Source organism: Ovis aries, chromosome 1, assembly GCF_016772045.2.
Source record: "Ovis aries strain OAR_USU_Benz2616 breed Rambouillet chromosome 1, ARS-UI_Ramb_v3.0, whole genome shotgun sequence".
In the NCBI taxonomy this organism is placed as follows: Eukaryota; Metazoa; Chordata; class Mammalia; order Artiodactyla; family Bovidae; genus Ovis; species Ovis aries.
In genome coordinates this window covers 196,934,579-196,954,762 of record NC_056054.1, presented here as the reverse complement: position 1 = coordinate 196,954,762, position 20,184 = coordinate 196,934,579, and the positions used below count along the sequence as shown (strand labels likewise).

General features: G+C 36.5%; 1 protein-coding gene across 1 annotated transcript in view; it reads left to right on the top strand.

Annotated features, from left to right (window-relative positions):
- Positions 1-20,184, top strand: part of OSTN (osteocrin) — a 41,390-nt gene that overhangs the window by 10,186 nt on the left and 11,020 nt on the right. The window contains exons 2-3 of the mRNA XM_004003038.6: positions 5,347-5,445; positions 8,019-8,233. Of these exons, the coding sequence (XP_004003087.1) occupies positions 5,347-5,445; positions 8,019-8,233 (314 nt within the window). The remainder of the gene's footprint in view (positions 1-5,346; positions 5,446-8,018; positions 8,234-20,184) is intronic.

The following is a 20,184-nucleotide window of genomic DNA, read 5'->3' as shown; positions in this document are numbered from 1 at the left end:
TGCAACCCCATAGACTGTAGTCTGTGGAATTCTCCAGGCCAGAATACTGGAGTGGGCAGCCTTTCCCATCTCCAGGGGATCTTCCCAACCCAGGGATCCAACCCAGGTCTCCCACATTGCAGGCAGATTCTTTACCAGCTGAGCCTCAAGGGAAGCCTTGTAGCTATAATAAATGTCTATCTGCAACCCAAACTTCAGTGACAAAACATCAGGTCTTCCTCCTCCCACCACATCTCCAGCCACGGATTGGATGATCCCTTCAGGGTATAGTGAATTCTTGCATGTGGAAAATCTCTGAAACAAAGGTTAAGATGTTACACAATGTAAGATGTTTGTTTATTCGGCAAAATCATTAGTGACAATATGTGTACATGGTAGGCCAATGAACTGAAAATGAAGTACACGCCTAATCTTATAAGGTAGAGCTCATGCCCACTGTCTATTTGGAATCGCCTCGCATTAGAGAACTATTATTCAAACATTTCTCAATGAAAATTATGGCTGTACAAAAAAAACTGCAGGTGCCTCCACTGCCGTATAGTCACACAATGAGCATCCTTTGAATGTTCTTTCTGTAATTCACAGTGTACATGGTGCTGAGTAGATTTTTAGTCATAGACTATATTTATCCACTATCAACAAAATAGGGAAATGGAGCTGAACCTGGTCTTTTCCTTCCCTCCCTATAATTTCCCCTGTTTCTAATTTTGTAGCAATCAAGTTTCAACTAGTTAATCAAATGTCTTTTGTCTGGCAGGTGCCAGGGTGTTTGTTTTCATTAGAGTACCAAATGCCATATTTAGGAACTTGGCCTTTTGGTTAAGTGGCTAGCTACAAGCATGGCTTTAAACCATCAAATGTGTGTATTTAAATTCAGCATTTATTTTTATTTCTCCCTATCCAAATAATCAGGATGTGGTTATCTGTAAGATGACACATTATGACTTTTTTCCTATATACACCCAAGAACAAAAATATATGCCTCAGACATAATCATCAATATTACAAACACCCATCGTCCTGTGCCATTTATAAGACTGCAGAGATGAAGAGAAACCTGGTTAGCAAAATGTGCATAAAAATAGATGAGGAAAGTCCACATAGAAAAGCTTATAAAATTGAAAAATTTCACACTTTGAAACTGTTTTAAAAAAGAGTGGAAAGAAAACATCACAATTATAAGCTTATCTTTGAGTGAATGGAAGAGTTATTTTTTTAAAGATATGCCAGAAATACGAGATCATTGTAAAAAAAAAAGTTATATTTTTAATATTTTGTACCTTTTGCTGAGGAAAGTCAAAGACATCAGCAAAATCAGAAGGAAGAATAAGATTCAACACCTGATTTTCTAAAGAATAAGTAATGCAGCTTGGTTGGTATTTTTTACCAGATAACTTTTACATTTCTTCCTGTTAGTTTTTTTCTGTCCTAATTTAGGGAAATAATCATGATCAGTGTTTTAGAGCCTAGATGCTATTTAGAAGAGAAGCTATGGGGCAAAGGAGAAAAGGAAAGATATACCCATCTGAATGCAGAGTTCCAAAGAATAGCAAGGAGAGACAAGAAAGCCTTCCTCAGAGATCAATGCAAAAAAAATAGAGGAGAAAACAATAGAATGGGAAAGACTAGAGATTTCTTCAAGAAAATGAGAGCTACCAAGGGAATATATCATGCAAAGATGGGCACAATAAAGGACAGAAACAGTATGGACCTAACAAAAGTAGAAGATATTAGAGGAAGTGGCAAGAATACACAGAAGAACTATACACAAAAATATCTTAATGGTGTGATCACTCACCTAGAGCCAGACATCTTGGAATGCAAAGTCAAGTGGGCCTTAGGAAGCATCACTATGAACAAAGCTAGTGGAGGTGATGGAATTCCAATTGAGCTATTTCATATCCTGAAAGATGATGCTGTGAAAGTACTGCACTCAATATGCCAGCAAATTTGGAAAACTCAGCAGTGGCCAAAGGACTGGAAAAGGTCAGTTTTCATTCCGATTCCAAAGAAAGGCAATGCCAAAGAACGTTCAGACTACCGCACAATTGCACTCATCTCACATGCAGGCAAAGTAGTACTCAAAATTCTCCAAGCCAGGCTTCAACAGTATGTGAACCATGAACTTCCTTCCAGATGTTCAAGCTGGATTTAGAAAAAGCAGAAGAACCAGAGATCAAATTGCCAATATCTGTTGGATCATAGACAAAGCAAGAGAGTTCCAAAAAAACATCTATTTCTGCTTCACTGACTAGGCCAAAGCCTTTGATTGTGTGGATCACAACAAACTGGAAAATTCTGAAAGAGATGGGAATACCAAACCACCTTATCTTCCTCCTGAGAAATCTGTATGCAGGACAAGAAGCAACAGTTAGAACAAGACATGGAACAGCAGTCTGGTTCCAAATTGAGAAAGGAGTATGTCAAGGGTGTACATTGTCACCCTGCTTATTTAACTTCTATGCAGAGTACATCATGAGAAATGCTGAGATGGATGAAGCATCTGGATGCTTTCTGGATGAATCTGGAAACAAGATTGCCAGGAGAAATATCAATAATCTCAGATCTGCAGATGACACCACACTTATGGCAGAAAGTGAAGCAGAGCTAAAGAACCTCTTGATGAAAGTGAAAGAGAAGAGTTAAAAAGTTGGCTTAAACCTCAACATTCAAAAAATGAAGATCATGGTATCCTTTCCCATCAATTCATGGCAAATAGATGTGGATACAATGAAAACAGTGACAGACTGTCTTTTCCTGGGCTTCAAAATCACTGCAGATGGTGACTGCAGCCATGAAATTAAAAGATGCTTGCTCCTTGGAAGAAAAGCTGTGAGCAACTTGGACAGTATATTAAAAAGCAGAGACATTACTTTGCCAACAAAGGTCCACCTAGTCAAAGCTATAGTTTTTCCAGTAGTCATGTATGGATGTGAGAGTTGGATTGTGAAGAAAGCTGAGTGCCAAAGAACTGATACTTTTGAACTGTGCTGTCAGAGAAGACATTTGAGAGTCCTTGGACTGCAAGGACATCAAACTAGTCAATCCTAAAGGAAATCCTCCCTGAATATTCATTGGAAGGACTGATGCTAAAGCTGAAATGCCAATACTTTGGCCACCTGCAGTGAAGAGTCGACTGGTTGGAAAAGACCCTGATGCTGGGAAGATCGAAGGCCGGAGGAGAAGGAAACAACAGAGGATGAGATGATTGTATGGCATCATTGACTCAATGGACATGAGTCTGTTCAAGCCCTGGGAGTTGGTGGTGGACAGGGAGGCCTGGCATGCCGCAGTCCATGGGGTCACAAAGAGTCTGACACAACTGAGCAACTGAACAATATATGCGGTGAAGAGTTTACTGCTGCTGCTGCTGAGTCGCTTCAGTTGTGTCCGACTCTGTTCGACCCCATAGACGGCAGCCCACCAGGCTCCCCTGTCCCTGGGATTCTCCAGGCAAGAACACTGGAGTGGGTTGCCATTTCCTTCTCCAATGCATGAAAGTGAAAAGTGAAAGTGAAGTCGCTCAGTCGTGTCTGACTCTTAGCGACCCCATGGACTGCAGCCCACCAGGCTCCTCTGTCCATGGGATTTTCCAGGCAAGAGTACTGAAGTAGAGTGCCACTGCCTTCTCCGGGTGAAGAGTTTATACATGAATTAATCCAAACCTCTTGAAGTTCTTTTGAAGTCAGCATTACTCCTCATTTCACCAATATGGAAAATAAATTTCAACAGATTAAGTAACATACACCCAAGGCCATACTATTACTAAAGCAAATACGAGTCTCAAATTCAATTATTCAGATTGAATAATTCTTTTTGCTCCCTGCAAGTTTCCAAATGATTTTTTTTTTAAGGAAACAGAAGTTTGCTGAGAATTCTTATTAATGTTGAACTGGGGGACTTCCCAGTGTCATGTGCTAAGTGGAGAAGTCAAGCTGCTTTTATTGGTAGCTCAGAGTCAGAGATCTTCTCCCAGCAGAACAAGGCCTCCCATTTTAACCAGAAGTCGGACTGGGAGCCAGAAGGTCTAATCTATATTGTAAATAAGCTTTAATTGGATTTATGTTGCTTTATTAATGTAAAAATTCATAAAAGTATCAATGACACACATTTATGCTTACTACACAGAAGTAATAAATGTAACCTTTTGACTTGTTTGCTTTCCTGTGTATATGTAGGTAAAACCTGAGTCCCTAATGTTTTCTTCATAATCTTATATTCTCCCCCACTTTCCCCAGAAGCAATCAGTCATGAATCAACTTCCGTTGGTCTCTATTTTAATTATAGTATAGATTTCAAAATACAGGAAATTGTTTATGTATTTCCAATTTAGGTAAATGGTAGCATGGTATATACTGTTCTGGAATTTTTAATTTCCCCTCAAATCTGCTCTATTTTAAATCCATGCATACAATTACACATAACATTTACTTCATTTGTTTGAACCATAGATAACACATATATTTAAATTGTTTGCTTTAAGTCCACAGTATGAATGTACCTCACCTGACAAATCCATTTCCTTCTGAGTAAGGTACTTGAGTTGACTCATTTTTTCACTGCTCTAAACAATGAGGCTATGAACTTTCAAATACATGTTTTCTTATAAACTTAGGCCCATTTTTATTTAATTGTGTCTGTTTTTCCAAATTTTATTTATCAGAGTTACTTAAATGTTCAAAATGCTAATCTTGCTTTTTTATATCTGTTCAAAATATATTTCATTTGTAAATTGTTATTTATTGCAATTTGTTTACTGTACCTTATCACATGGAAAATTTCAATTTTGATATAGTGTAATTTGTTAATTTTTTCTATGAAGTTCACCTTTTGAATCTTGCTCAAAAAATCCTTTTAAATCACAGGACATAAAGATATTCTACTATTGGAACAGTGGTGTTTTTGAAATTTCATATAAAATTACTTTTAGACACAGCCCATTTCTCTCTTGTTTACCGCAAACCCCAGCAGGGGTTGGTTTATCATACCTAGTCAATTTAACACATTTATCCTTAGGTACATGATGTAAACTATGGATTAGACACTCAAACAATAAGGTTCCACAAACTAGATTTCACAGACTTGGGTTTTTTTGAGTTAAATTATGATTATAGCTGTACAACCCCAGTCTAGGTTTCCATGGAAATGAAGCCTTGATAGAATTCATTCTGGGAGATTGACAGCCTCTATTAAGTATAATTTAAGTGTTACAAAGGTGCACTACAATGTAGAGAAGCTGAATAATTTAGTTTATTCCCTGCCTATAACAAGCTTTACAGGCATTTTTGTTTCCTATCTTTATATGTTAAACTAATGAATGTTAACCCTGTTGTGTGTGGCCCTTAGATGCTGGACTGGAGATTAGCAAGTGCACATTTTATCCTGGCTATGACACTGATGCTCTGGAGCTCAGGAAAAGTGTTCTCAGTGGGTGTCACAACAGAGGTAATGGAAACTAAGGGCCATGTTTTTTAATGAACTTAAATCATTTTTCCTAAGGTCAGTAGTAGGTGCTGCTGACAAATATGGAGAAGTTTCAATAACACAAAAATCAAGTAAATAGACATTTCTTTCCATGCTGTGTCCTCACAATGGATTCAGAGAAAACCTGGTATATAAATATTTAAAAGAAAAAAACCTATAAGTAACAACAAAGATTGGTATTCCATAAACCAAAAACTTTAGGAGAAAATTCATTATAATTTCAGCCATATATATAAATATATATATAAATATATATAGATATATATATAATTGAATGAATTATATAAAGATGAAGTGCTTTTATGTGAAATTTAAAGTTGTTTACATGTCAGGATTTGAATCACTTGGCCAAAATTTTATCACTCTACAAATATTTTCTTGTTGCCAATACTAAACTACAAAGGAAAAGAAATGTGAGGACATCTTGACACAGAGAAAAGTTAACTTGGATCATTTGATCTTAAGAGAAATATGCATTCTTTGTACTTTCTTAAATAACATGAAGTGAGAATCTGAAATGCATTTTACTGAAGGGCAAGTTTTATAAAATGTTTGTGCCTTTTTTCCTGAGGATTAGGAATATCTTTAAAAAGAAAGAAAACTTGAAAATAAATAAATAAATAAAATAAAAATTAAAAAAAAGAAAACTTGACTTTGTATGTATATCAGTAGGAAGAATTAACACATATTTTTTGGAGGACCTTCTGAGAGATAATAAAAGATCTCTTAACTTTGCCCTTTGGTTTTTCTCCTGATCTTCATTATTTCTTTCTCATGAGTATTTCCTCTTTAGTTTCTATGCTTCCAAGTTTATGTAGGGAAGTAATTGAAGTTAAGATTTTTTAAAAGGAGTTCTGGACTTTGCATTGTAAGTAACAAAGGGTTATACAGACTTTAATTTTTTTTTAATATGATGAAAGTAGTGTTTGGAGATAATTTACTTCGTGGCAGTACTCAGGACAGAATAGAAAAGAGACAGAGAGAGGGGACAAATAAATTATATGAGGATTCAGAGTGTGCACTGAGTGAAGAGGTTGTTGCTGTTGTTCAGTTGCTGAGCCGTATCTGATTCTTTGAGACTCCGTGAACTACAGCATACGAGGCTCCCTTGTCCTTCACTATCTCTCAGAGTTTGTTCAAATTCTTGTCCATTTAGTTGGGGATTATATCTAACCATCTCATCCTCTGCTGCCAAGAGGATCTGATATCAATCACTCCTGATAGGAATCAGAAAGAGCAGGACAAGAGGAGTTTTCTAAGAATAACTAGCTATACTTAGAGCAGATTTGACTTGTTTAGGAAAGAAGTTCAATGGCCATTAGTCTCAAGAGCTTTGAGGCAGACTGCAAGTATTCCAAAAGAAAAATGTTTGAGTAGATGATGAAAAGGTTTAGAAAGTGCCACTCTTTCATTTTATTGCGGAAAAAAAAAAAATGAACGGAAGAGAAAGAGAATGAGATAAACAATTCAAAAACAAAGACAGGATGTGAAAAAAGATAAGTTCTGCTCACACCAATAGTCGGGCTGTAGTTAATGTTTCTTCTCAGAGGGAAATATCCTCAAACTCTTAGGAAAGAAGTTATATCCCCTGGACCACAGAATGACTCCAGAATGTTCCTTGTTAATAGGAACATTTTTTTAAATGCTGTCATTGGGCCTGAGAAGGAAGATAGACTTCATAAACCAGACACTTACACACTTTTATGACTTGGATGGACTACAAAGTGGCAATATGTGTAAATAAACAAATAAGAAATTTGACATGGGACAATAAAGTCCTTGAAATAGCTCTGACTCGCTGTAGATACTGATTGTTATTTGTTAGTAAATCACGCTGGTAGAGATGGTAAGCTCCCTCAAAGCACAGATTGGATTTTTCTTATTTTTGTATCTCTTCGATCAAATACAGGACCTGCATAGTGGATGTTTAGTGGTTTGAATGAAAAAATGAGTAGTGAAAAGAAAAGAGCAAGAGGTTTATATTTTTTTCAGAATTCATTCAATAAATATTCATTAGAAATGTACAAATTAGTGCAATAATAATGAGCAAAATACTGAAATAGGGATTGACTAGCACAGACATAAAGCTGATTAGACATAGTCTTGGACTTCAAGTTACTCACAATCTAATATGCAACATACATATGTTTTAGCTAATGTAATACAAGGAGAAATGTAATAATTGTAGAGATAGAAGAAGCATAGATAAAACGCTATTAGAGTTATAAGAAAGCAGTTGTTACTGGGAAAGAATCTGAAAGAACAGTTAATATACTAAATTTCAGAGGCAGGTCTGGAGTTTATCGTTTCTTTCTTTGTATGTACGTATGTGTGTGTGTTATTTTCATTTCTTTTGGATAAACTTCAACCCTATGTGTTTTTCTCCTCAAAAGTCTTTCTCTCTGGATCATAGCTCTGTGAGTAACCAAGTTTCATGACATGTGAGCTGAAAAATAGTAAAATCCAAATGTAGATAGATGATTGCATGTATACTCTTTCTCTTAATGAATGGACTCACCTTTCTTGCCCAATAGGCCTTTGATTCTGGAATCTTAGGTGTGCAGTCATCACCCACAGTCAGAGAAGATAAGTCGGCCACTGACCTGGCAGCAAAACTCTTACTTCTTGACGAACTTGTGTCTCTGGAGAATGATGTGATTGAAACAAAGAAGAAAAGAAGCTTCTCTGGGTTTGGTTCTCCCCTGGACAGACTCTCAGCTGGCTCTGTAAGTCATAAAGGTAAACAGAGGTAAGTGCATTCTTGGAGAAGGAACATTTCCATTTTCTAATTCTTCCACACTGGGTTGAGAAACAGGGAGAATTCTACCTAGAAAAAAGTACAATGAATGTCTTGAAAATGTCTTAGCTCATTTCTGAGTTTAAAGGCATCATTTTGGAAATAAAGTTTGGGAAGCAAAATGACTGCCATTTTTGAATTATCAAAGTACTTAAAATTGAATTCACCACTAATATGCACAATATGCACTAATATTTTTGTCAAAATATTTTCTGAAGATTCTGTTGCATATAGATATAAAGTAATTATTACTAAAGACGTATAGCATTTGGGAGGTAAGGGCAAAAGTATATACTGTGAGATAAATGTTCCAGTGAATTAAGTTTTCTCTTTAATAGAGGTAACTAGAATTTCATTTTTATTTTTACCCTTGTTACAAAGCTTGCCAAATGATATGAATAAGTCCCCTCTCTTATACCAAGAAGGTGGTGAAGATCTCTCAGGACCTAGAGTCAAAACAAATGTGTCTATGTCAAATTTCTTATTATTTCTAGCCATGTGATTTGTATAAGGATCTTACACTCTGTGATCCTCAGCTTATTTATCTGGAAAGTGGGGATAATTACTTACCTCCAGAAAAATCAAATGAGAACTTTGCAAACTGTTAATTATAATAATAAAATTAAAGTAATTAAATCTCTCTTTAATCAGTGAGCAATTGTCAGTACTTTAACGCGTCATTCCAAACTTACTTCATTTTCTACCTCTTCAAAATCTATTCCTTGCGTTGCTGCTGCTGCTGCTGCTGCTAAGTCGCTTCAGTCGTGCCCAACTCCATGCGACCCCATAGATGGCAGCCCACCAGGCTCCCCACTCCCTGGGATCCTCCAGGCAAGAATACTGGAGTGGGTTGCCATTTCCTTCTCCAACGCATGAAAGTGCTAGACACTTCATATTAGTAGTGGCCCAAGAGACTACCCAGTTCCCATAGTTTGGAATTTGGGGAATATACTAGAATCACAGGATTCCTCCCAGGATTCCTTTTGCTCACAGGATTCACTTGAAATTTCTTCACTTGAAACACTTTGTTTTTCACTAAATTCTTTAAATTTTGTTTGTTTTACAAGTTAAATATCTCCAAGATAGCCTTTCACATGAAGACTTTCTTAATTCTGGCCTAATTGATCTTTTCACCTTTTCTTTCTCCAGTCTTCCCTCATCTCTTCTTCCACCACATCCTCACTTTTTTAGATCACCAGTTGAATCTTTTACTACCAGAGGAATTATCTAACACTTCATAAAAAGTTCCCATTGCTTACAAGAGAAAAGCAAACTCCTTAGGAAATCCTGTGGAGAATTTCATTTACTGACACCTCATTTCTTCCCGCACCCATCTCCACATCCTTTAGTCCAGTTTTACTTGGTCACTTGGAATTCTAGGACTTGTCACATTTGTTCCTGGTGAATGATTTTGCTTTCACTTTGATTTTCAGGATGTAATTGTTAGGCTTCTGTTCTGAAAGATTCTCAAAGCAACACTAGGAAATAAAATCACTCTGGGACTAGATTTATCCTACATGTACTTGACAAAAATTTCACACCTGTATTTTGAAATTCAGATCCTATTTTAATTTTTAAAATACAAGTTAGTTTCACTTATGTTCTAGGCACTGTGTTGTACTATGGTGGAAAAAGGTAGAAGAATATAGTCTCTGTCCCTCAAATAAATCACATGCCAATTAAAAGCAGAAATATCTTTAGCCAATTATAACACAAAGCAAGAAGAGATACATTTAAAAGCAATTTATAAAGAAGAATATGGAAGAGCAAAGGATAAATGGAGAAAAGATTGTGCCTTCTAATAAACATAATTTCTCTGATTCCTGGATCTTGCAGCACAGTCTACAAAATAATTTGGAAATGAACATGTAAATGTTTATGTAAAATTTGTATATGAATTTATAATATTGCGTAAATATAAATATATAGAATCTACATGGAGGTTTCATCATAACAATTTCTTTAAGGTATCAGGAGATATAATCTACCTGCTACTAAGTCACTTCAGTCATGTCCGACTCTGTGTGACCCCATAGACGACAACCCACCAGGCTCCCCCATTCCTGGGATTCTCCAGGCAAGAACACTGGAGTGGGTTGCCATTTCCTTCTCTAATGCAGGAAAGTGAAAAGCGAAAAGTAAAGTCATTCAGTTGTGTCCGACTCTTTGTGACTCCATGGACTGCAGCCTACCAGGCTCCTCCGTCCATGAGATTTTCCAGGCAAGAGTACTGGAGTGGGTGGCCATTATCTTCTCCAATAATCTACCTAACATAGCTCAATTTATAGGCAATAAAGGGAAATTGGTGAACATTTAATATTCATTTAAACAGCATTTCACATTTGAAGGCTAAAAGTAAACTATTACAACTGTTTAAAAGATTAGGGAATATTGTTCTCATGAGTAGTACTTCCTGAGGAAGCTACTAGATGAATTTGTTCAGTCAAAATGACTCTAGAGTTACCCCCATAAGAACTGGTGCAAGCATAACGTTAGAATTAGACTGTAATGATGGTTGCAAAACAAAAAAAATGCCATATATTATAGTTATGCAGTCTGACAATATAGATATAGCAAAACATCAAGCAATTTAGGGACAGTAGTGAGAGCATATAAAATTTAGAGTAAGTTTTTGATTGCTTCATGGCTATTAACTGAGCATAAAAGGATATTACAACAAATAGTTGCTTGCAAACACAAAGAAGAAAAGGTGGAATTTTCTCTTTATAAAATTTGTACAGCTAAAGCAATGAAGAAACAATACACATAGTAGATGAGGTCGAAATTCTCCTTTATATAATTATTCCAGGTAATAAGTGAAGGAAGAATAATAGAATGTCTCCATTTTGCAAACCCTAGTGAAGTGATGGCTCTAGACAATGATTGTCAATTTTCTGTTAGCATCACAAGAGGAAAAAGAGCAAGTCATGATATGCCCTATGTTGAACTAACTCAGTACTACTTATATAACGGAATTGCAAAAGAAAATTCTTGCCTCGAGTTCCACCTGCCAATTTTCAGGAAATATGAGAAGACAGAGAAATGACCAGAAACAATGCAGGGAATCTGGGACTTCCTTGGCAGTCCAATAGTTAATAATGTAGTTAATAATATGTTTTGTAGTGCAGAGTGTGCCGGTTCTATCCCTGTCAGGGAGATAAGACTGCACCTGCCTTGCAACCAAAAAAATCATGAACATAAAGCAGAAGCAATGTTGTGACAAATTGGTACATTACCCCAGATTTTAAAGCTCTGTCTCAAGCATATGAAATGCATTATTTTATTTTCAGTTACTATAAAATAATCAGAAAAGAAAAAATTTTAAATCTGCTTTTGGAAAGGTCCATAAGAGATGGAAATGGAAGAATGAGTGAACAGCTAGAGAAAAACAAAAGAGAAAACAAACATAAAAAAAACGGGACAAAGTCTATGTCAGATCATAATAAAATGAAGCAAAGAATCATCTATTGTTTCCTATTTTATATTATATTTAATATTTATTCCACCTGATTATGACACTAGCTTCATTTTCAATTGAATGTACAAGTTATTTTAATTCTCAGAGCAGGGTTATCTCAACTATGCTTTGAAATCCAAAATATTTTCTCCATTCAGTTCACTTGTTTAAAGCCTGAAGAGGCCATTCAGTTTATGAAAAATAAAAGGAAGTAGCTTCTAGGTCATCTACTATTTGAATGACCTTTAACATTAGAAGATATTGGAATTTTTCTAAAAAGTGGTTTTTCGCTCTTCTTCGCACAAAACTGAAAATGCCTTGTAAAATATTAACAATAATAATTCTTTATATTTGAATTTAATCCGGGTAAATATTTTCACAGCTGTATTGTTCTAATTCTCCCATTAATATTTTGAGGTCAGGAAGGGAAGTAACATCATGGTGTCAGTCAGCGTTTCCACAGGAAACAGGCAGGACATTTGAAACAGGAAAATTTGAGAAGTGCTTAGATACAGCAAGACTATGAAATTCTGGGAGAGGCAAATCATATTGTATGGCACAATAGCCCAGGAACCTGGTCTTTGAAGAGTTAGATTCCTTGGGAGAAGCTATGACCTCCAGTTAAGAGGAAGTGATCTTGCAAGGAGGGAGCAAGTGGAAAAGTATCCTGATTTTACTTCCTCTCTCCTTCCAGTCTCTTATGCCAAGGTTACCCATTGCCTGCCCCAAACCAAACCCAGGGAGTACAGGAATGTTTGTGGGATCCAGAAAAGTTAATTTCCTGGACTGAAAAGGCAGAGGGTGTATCTGGAGAACAGATGGAAGTTACTCAGCACAGTTACATACTTTCTATAGAGTCAAGTCAATAAACACTTTGCTTTTAACATTGTTTCTATAATCACTTAATTGAAAGAGAAGGACTTTATAGAACATAAATAGAAAAGCAACTTTATTCCTCATCCACATGCATTCAAACACATTCAATAGGAGTTGTTATTTCTATCTTTTGGGTAAAGACAAAAAAAGGTACTATGACTCTGTGGGTCACATTGAAATAACAAAAAATTTTCTGGTCACTTTTATTAGAAAAACAATCATTTCAGTAATTAAAATAACTATTCATATGTCTTAGCTGTTGTTCAGTCACTAAGTCCTGTCTGACTCTTTGTGACCCCATGAACTGCAGCATGCCAGGTTTCCCTGTCCTTCACCATCTCCCTAAGTTTGCTCAAACTCATGTCCATCAAGTTGGTGATGCCATCCAACCATCTCATCCTCTGTCACCCCCTTCTCCTCTTGCTCTCAGTCTTTCCCAGTATCAGGGTCTTTTCCAGTGAGTCATCTCTTCACATCAGGTGGACAAAATATTGCAGCTTCAACAAGAGTCTTAGACCAAACTATAAGTATTAAAAATGTTTCTCCTTTTCTAGCTGGAAAGCTGCAGTGGGAAAGGGTTTGTGTCCGTCTACCCTCCCCCCTTCCCCTACCACTCTGGGCTGTCTTAAGTCTCCTCCAGTACTGGGGAAGAAGGTGCAAAGAAGCAAAGAAAAGTCTTACTTTATTGATACTATCATGACTTGACTTTTATGTTCTCTGCCCTCAGTGAATGCTCAAAGCTGACTCCTCACCTTGGGCTGTTTTTGTGGGGTCATTGCATAACCACTGTGAACACTGACATAAACACCTTTGCCTCCAGCAATGCTTCTCTTTCAGCAAATCAGTTTTGCTCCTCACCTTTATCCTATTCGCTTGGTTTCTTCATTTGACACCACCATCACCAGCATCCTGCTGAGACCACATCACCCATAACCCCTGGCCAAAAGCAGGGGAAGTTTCCTTTTATAATTAACCTAGGCCAACTCTACCCACATGCTTGCTCTACATCTGTTCCACAGAAAACCCACATCCTTGACTCTGGTCACTGAAAGTAAAGCTGTTGCTTATGTAACCGTCTCTTCACTCTGGAATTGAGCCAGTTCTCACAGCTTCCTGCCCTTTAGATTTCATAGTCTGTTCTATGAGGTCTACCCTGCTTTAAAGAGTATTTGTTGTTGTTTAGTTGCTCGGTCATGTCCAACTGTTTTACGTACCCATGAACTGCAGCCCCCCAGGCTCCTCTGCCAAAGCATAGAGACTGACTGAAGAACAAGATTTTCTTGAAGCCCTTTCTCCATATGAAAAAAGAGGGAAATGTCCCTGTTCTCCAATAACTTGCTCCAGAGAAATTCTCCTTATTTACCTATTCAGTATCAATCTTTTTTTTTTTTTTTTTTGGTTTAAATTTGGAAAAGTAGTTTATAGCAACCTTCTTTACAAATGCTGCATAACTCTAGCACCCTACTTTGGAATGCAAGAGGAAATGCAATCCTTTCTTCCCCCTCAGTTTTTCTGGGCCACAGCCAAAACTATGACAGAAAGAATCCCATTTTAACATTCCAACACAATGAGTTTTTAAAATTCCTAATATTATCCCCTTTTTATTGGTATATTTTCACAGATATAAAATGACTTCCTGGCTATAATCTAGCTAGAACACCAGGTTCTTGAACCTCAAGTCCAGTGACTTTCTAGAGAAATAAGCTGCTTATGATAAAGAAATTAAAGTATGTGTGAATAAGGCACTTGTCCAAGGCCAGAAAAAGTGAGATTCACTAAGAATGACTACATTAAATAAATCATTTTGGAAAAACTGTACCAATGACATATATGTTTCTATCCTAAGACAGAGATAAAGTTTAAATTAAATTGAGAATAGCAATTTCAACTTCAATTTTTCAAACACAATTGCTCTTCTTGACCAAAGATTAAAGGTGAAAAATCCTAAGATTTCACCTTTTTAATTCATTGTAAAACAATGCTACAGATTAAGGCCAATCCAGTTACTCAATGATTTTTCACTTCTTTCCAGCTTTCAATTGTTAATGTCCAAAGCAGATAGTTCAGAATGGGCTCCATTCCATGGTGAAGAACACAGAGAAAGAACTCAGAATGTGATGCCCTATTTTCATGTTTCCTTCTTTATATTCAAAAGCCTGTCTGTTCTATAAGAAATGCCCTTGATCATTGAACTTGGGCCATTTTTCCCAATATAATTAACCTATTCCTGAACCTGTTCTTTATTGCTTGCTTCTTATACCCCAACTCAGGTCCATGAAAAAAAAGTTCCTTTACCTTTTACTTCTAACCTAACTCATGCATGATGGTTTAAAACTTTCCCCCAAAAGGGATAATGCTTAATTCCATATATGGGGTTTGAAATGTACATTATCCACTCCCCACAAAAGAAAATTATAGAAGACATTTTTGCATAAATTCATTTGCTGGATAGAAATTCCAAGTGTCATTAGTCCCTGAAAGAGGCTCATGAACCAAGTATATGAAAATCCTTTCCACCTGGTCCTACAGATCTACAGTAGCTTCCAAATCAGGCATGTCTGATTTGGAACCCTTTAAATCTCGCTATTTAATTCCAGAGCTTTTGGTTTGTTTCTGAATGCCTGTTAATAGGGCCTGTTTGGGGGATAACATTTCAGAAGCTGACATTATGCCTAGTCAGCACCATCATCAAAAATTTAATAGAATCTACTTAAGATTGAATTACCACTTTTGAGGTAGAACTCCAAAAGTCATAAGTCAACTGTGTGCTAATGAAGTAGCAGTTTCTTTCATCATTCCAAACGTATCCCATTTATTAAGTCATATTTTCCAGCCTCATGTTTCCAAGTAGAGGAACTCCAGTTAGAAAAATATTGACCCCAAGCATTAATCCTTTATTCATTCTTTCCCCAAGGAGAAGTAATCATGCACCAGACAGGTTAATTTGGGAGGAAGAATTGAGCGTGTTCAGCTCATCCTCTTTCTTCTTGTTTTTATTTGATAATTAGGACTAATTGTGTAAATCTATCCAATCCTCAGAGAAAATGTAGGAAAGTCATTTAAATGCAAATTGAAGTCTTATTCTACATTCAGCCTAAACAAAATGACGTTTTGACTTCTATGCATTGATCATTCATATCATTTCTACTGTGTCTAAAGATGGACTCAGGAAAAAAAAGGGGGGGGCATTATGTATTGGTCCCTAAAAAATTACATCAACACTCAGACTTGTGTGATCTTTCATCAGAACATTCTGGAATTTGAATTTGAAAACCCAATTGTCTCTTTTCAATTTAAAAATCCATTTAAATTTAATCTTTCATTCATTCTCATCTTTTACAGGCCCTTGCTGAGTCTCCTTCATATTAGTCTATCTCATATATTAGTTTTCCTAAGCTCTTAAATTTATATCTAACTTCCTATATCATTTATCAATTCTATAATTTTAAATTGTGATAAACAAGATTGCAGGAATCGGGGGTCACCGTTTGTTTTATTGTTTTCATATATTCCATAAGTTCCTCCTGGAGCCCTCAAATTTGGCTATGATCTCTTCTCCTGTGGAATCCCACAGCCCTTTAAATCTTACTGTATTAGGTATCTGTTGCTATGCAAGCAAGTTACCCAAATACAGCGGCTTAAGACAATAAGGAAATGGCAACCCACTCCAGTATTCTCGCCTAGGGAATCCCATGGACAGAGGAGACTGGTGGCTACAGTCCATGGGGTCAAAAAGAGTTGGACATGACTCAGTGATTGAGCAGCAGCAGCAAGACAAGAATGCACATTTCTGTTCCCACTCAGTTTTTGTGCATCACAAATCTAGGAAAAGTTTGCCTGAGTGATTCTGGCTCAGGGTCTGTCCCAAGGTTACAGTGAAGAAGCTGACCAGGATTGCAATAATCTGAAGGCTGCATGGAGTCTGGGGATATCCATTTCCAAAATGGCCCACTCACAAGGCTAATGGCAGGAAGTCTCAGGGCCTTGCTAGCTCTTGGCAGGAAGCCTTAGTTCCTTGTCATGTAAACCTCTCTAAAGGACTGTAGGATGGCAAATGATTTCCCCTAGAGTGAGAGATCCAACAAAGCAAGGCAGAAGCTGCAGCATTTTTCATTACTTAGCTCTAGAAATCATTTCCACAATATGCTATTGATGACAGAGGTCCGTCTTGTTCAATGTGGAAGGAGACTGCATTATAGTAGAACTATGGGGGTTTATCTTGGAGCATGGCTACTATATGCACCTAAACTTTAAAGTATACATATTTAATTCTGTTTTATTAAACTATTGAACTATTTATGTGGCCACACTACACAGCATGCAGGGTCTTAGTTCTCCCACCAGGGAGCTAAGTGGAACCTCGGAGTCTTAACCACTGGACTGCCGGGGAAGTCCCAATTACTGAACTATTTAAATGAGCATCCTCTCTTAGCCATTACTGTATTTTCCCTTTTTGCTGTTACTCAATGTTGGTGGAGCCATATGCCCTCCTTGAAAGAGTCCAGATATTTTATTGTCTTTTTAAGATGTAGTGGTAAATCATTGTTTTGTGAGAACACTCTCCACACTAAACTTAATTCCTAAGTTTTTCGTTTTGAAACTCAAAACTTTAAGCAGAATCAATAAAAGTTGTGTATCCTACAATTGGTGAGAAAAAATGATTAAGTTCACATGAAACGACTGTTAAAATTAAATAAGTATCTGTTCACAAGATAAGCCTTAACATTTTTAAAGGCTTGGTTATCATACAGAACATAGTCTCAGAGCATGAAACAATTAAATAAATAACAAAATAATACCTAAGAAAGAAGGTATAGTTCTCAATTCATTTCTTGAGAATAGCATTATTTGGACACCAAAATCATGGGTGTAAAAGAGTAAGAGTAAAGTAAGTAAAAAGAGTAAGAAAAGAAAATTACAGTATAACTTCATCAATAATTACAGATATAAATTTACCGGCAAAATTAAAAGTCCACAAAGCAAAGGTTGTCATAGATTTGAAACAATAGAAATTGTCATACACTGCTCTCTGGTGTGTAAATAGGTACCAATTTGAAAAACAGTGTGGCATTATGTAATAAAATTAAGTATAAGAATAGCTAGCAATTCTACTAAAAATTTACTATGAGAAATCCTCAAATGTGCATTACAGGCATGTAAATGAGAAAAATTAGCTGAACAGTACATAACAATAATAACAAAAAAGGAAATACCTCAAATTACTATCAGTAAAATGTGTTAATAAGCTGTTACATATTCATTATCCATAGAATGAAATACTATACAACAGTGAACATAAAAAACTATACACACGTCAACATGGACAAATCTGAAAACATGAAACACATTTTTTGAAAGAAATCAAGAGGAATTCACTGATCATTTCTTTCAAATAAAATTCTAGAACCATCTGAACTAACCAAGAGAGTTTTGAAGAATACATATAGATTATAAAGAAAATCAAGGGAACTATTAGATAAAAATTCATCCTTCAGATTACCTGTGTGACCAAGTTATGGGGGGTATCAATTTGGGAGGAAGAACACTGAGGACTTCTAAGTAATGGTAATATTTTATTTCTTAATTTGGTGCTATCAATAAGGATGTTTGTTTCATTTTTTAAAACTGAACATAGATAAATTTATAGACTCCTAGATATGTGTGATTCTAAACAAAAAGTATAAATACAAGCTTTCCAACAGTTGTTTTAGAATGGTGAACATCTTTAGAAATTGAATTATCAAAGAATATAAATGACTTAGGCTGTCTATATTTTAGTGTGAAGTTTAAAGTTATATTTAAAATAATCCATCCTCATTATATTACTTTGCTCTATATTCTGTATCCTTAAACTACTTTCAGAATATTTTAAAATGGAAAAGATGGACTGTTTTCAATGAATATATAAGCCATGTCATTCCATTATTTTGTCACAAGAGGGACTAGATAGTTAGAAAGTATGGTTTTCCCTTTTGGTCTTAAGAATATTTTTCTGTGTTAGCATTTAAGTTTCACACACTCTGTATTCATGTCAGTGCATGTGCTGAAGAGTGTAGTATTGTTATATATATTTCATATCAGCAAAAATGTTAAGATAAATGTTAGCTTGCCATTTTGCTTCTGAATTGATAGAAAAGTATATAGAAATTATTTGACTTAGCTATTCTCATTTTCGGTAAGTAGAAGAAATAAATAGAATACAAGTTAATATCTCCTGATTTCTAATACTTTTTGGATCAAATCTGGGGAAAAGAAGGGAAAGAAAGAACAGGGAATGAGGGAAGATGGAAGGAGAAAGAGTTTATTTTCTTTTTATCACACCATTGTGTGTTTTAATAGCTCAGTAGCGTTTCTTTGTGACCCTATGGAGTGTAGTTCGCCAGGGTCCTCCTTCCGTGTGATTTTCCAGGCAAGAATACTGGAGTGGGTAGCCATTTTCTTCTCCAGGGAATCCTCCTGACCTAGGGATCAAACCTGGGTCTCCTGCATTGCAGGCAGGCTCTTTACTGTCTGAGCCACCAGGAAAGCCTGTAGTGCTCTCCCATCTACTTGAGCAGGAAAAGTAGATTAACTGTAGTACAGAAAGAAAAAAGATGCTATTTTCATTTATTTTACTTTCACTTTTGAAAATATATATCGGTAATACGGACCCATACATATTCTGTTCTAATTTATGATAATGCATGAAACCAAACCATCATGCTATTGCATTGTGCTGTGCTGTGATCATTCGTGTCTGACTCTAAGGCCCCATGGACTTCAGCCCGCCAGGCTCCTCTGTCCATGGAATTCTCCAGGCAAGAATACTGGAGTGGGTTGCCATTTCCAACTCCAGGGGATCTTCCCCACCCAGGGATCGAACCCACCCCTCTTGCATCTTCTGCATTGGCAGGCAGATTTGTTACCACTGAGCCACCTGGGAAGCCCTGAAACCATCACACTTCTCTAATAAAGTAAAAGGATATATTTCTGGTGACACTATCCACTCCACAGAAGCTTTCAGAGGTCAGTTCACGTGTGGGCCACTACTCTTTTCCCAGCTGCCATTTCCTTTCTCTTCTCATCAGTCTTTTAAACACCTGGAAGTGCTGGTTTCTCAGTTCCTCTTCTATTGTCTGGGATTTCCCCAGAGCATTCTTCTCTATCCCAGGATGGCTTCTACCTTCTCTCTTCTCTGGAATTATAATGGGAGTTGTTCATGAAGGAATTTGAGGACTCAAGGAATAAAAATCACATATGCTTCATGTTTTTAGGTATTAGCTGTAATACACTCAGACATCAATCCTAAATCATACAAACAAACATCAGTTTTTTATTGCTGTGGTAATGAATTAACACAAACATCTGGGTTTAAAAACCCACAAATTTATGTATTATCTTGCAACTGTTTAGGTCAGAAGTGCAGTATATTGTCTTATTCAGTCACTCAGTTGAGTCTGACTCTTTGAGACGCCATTGACTGCAGCCTGCCAGGCTCCTCTGTCCATGGAATTTTCCAGGCAAGAATACTGGAGTGGGTTGGCATTTCCTCCTCCAGGGGATCTTCCCAACCCAGGGACTGAACCCATGT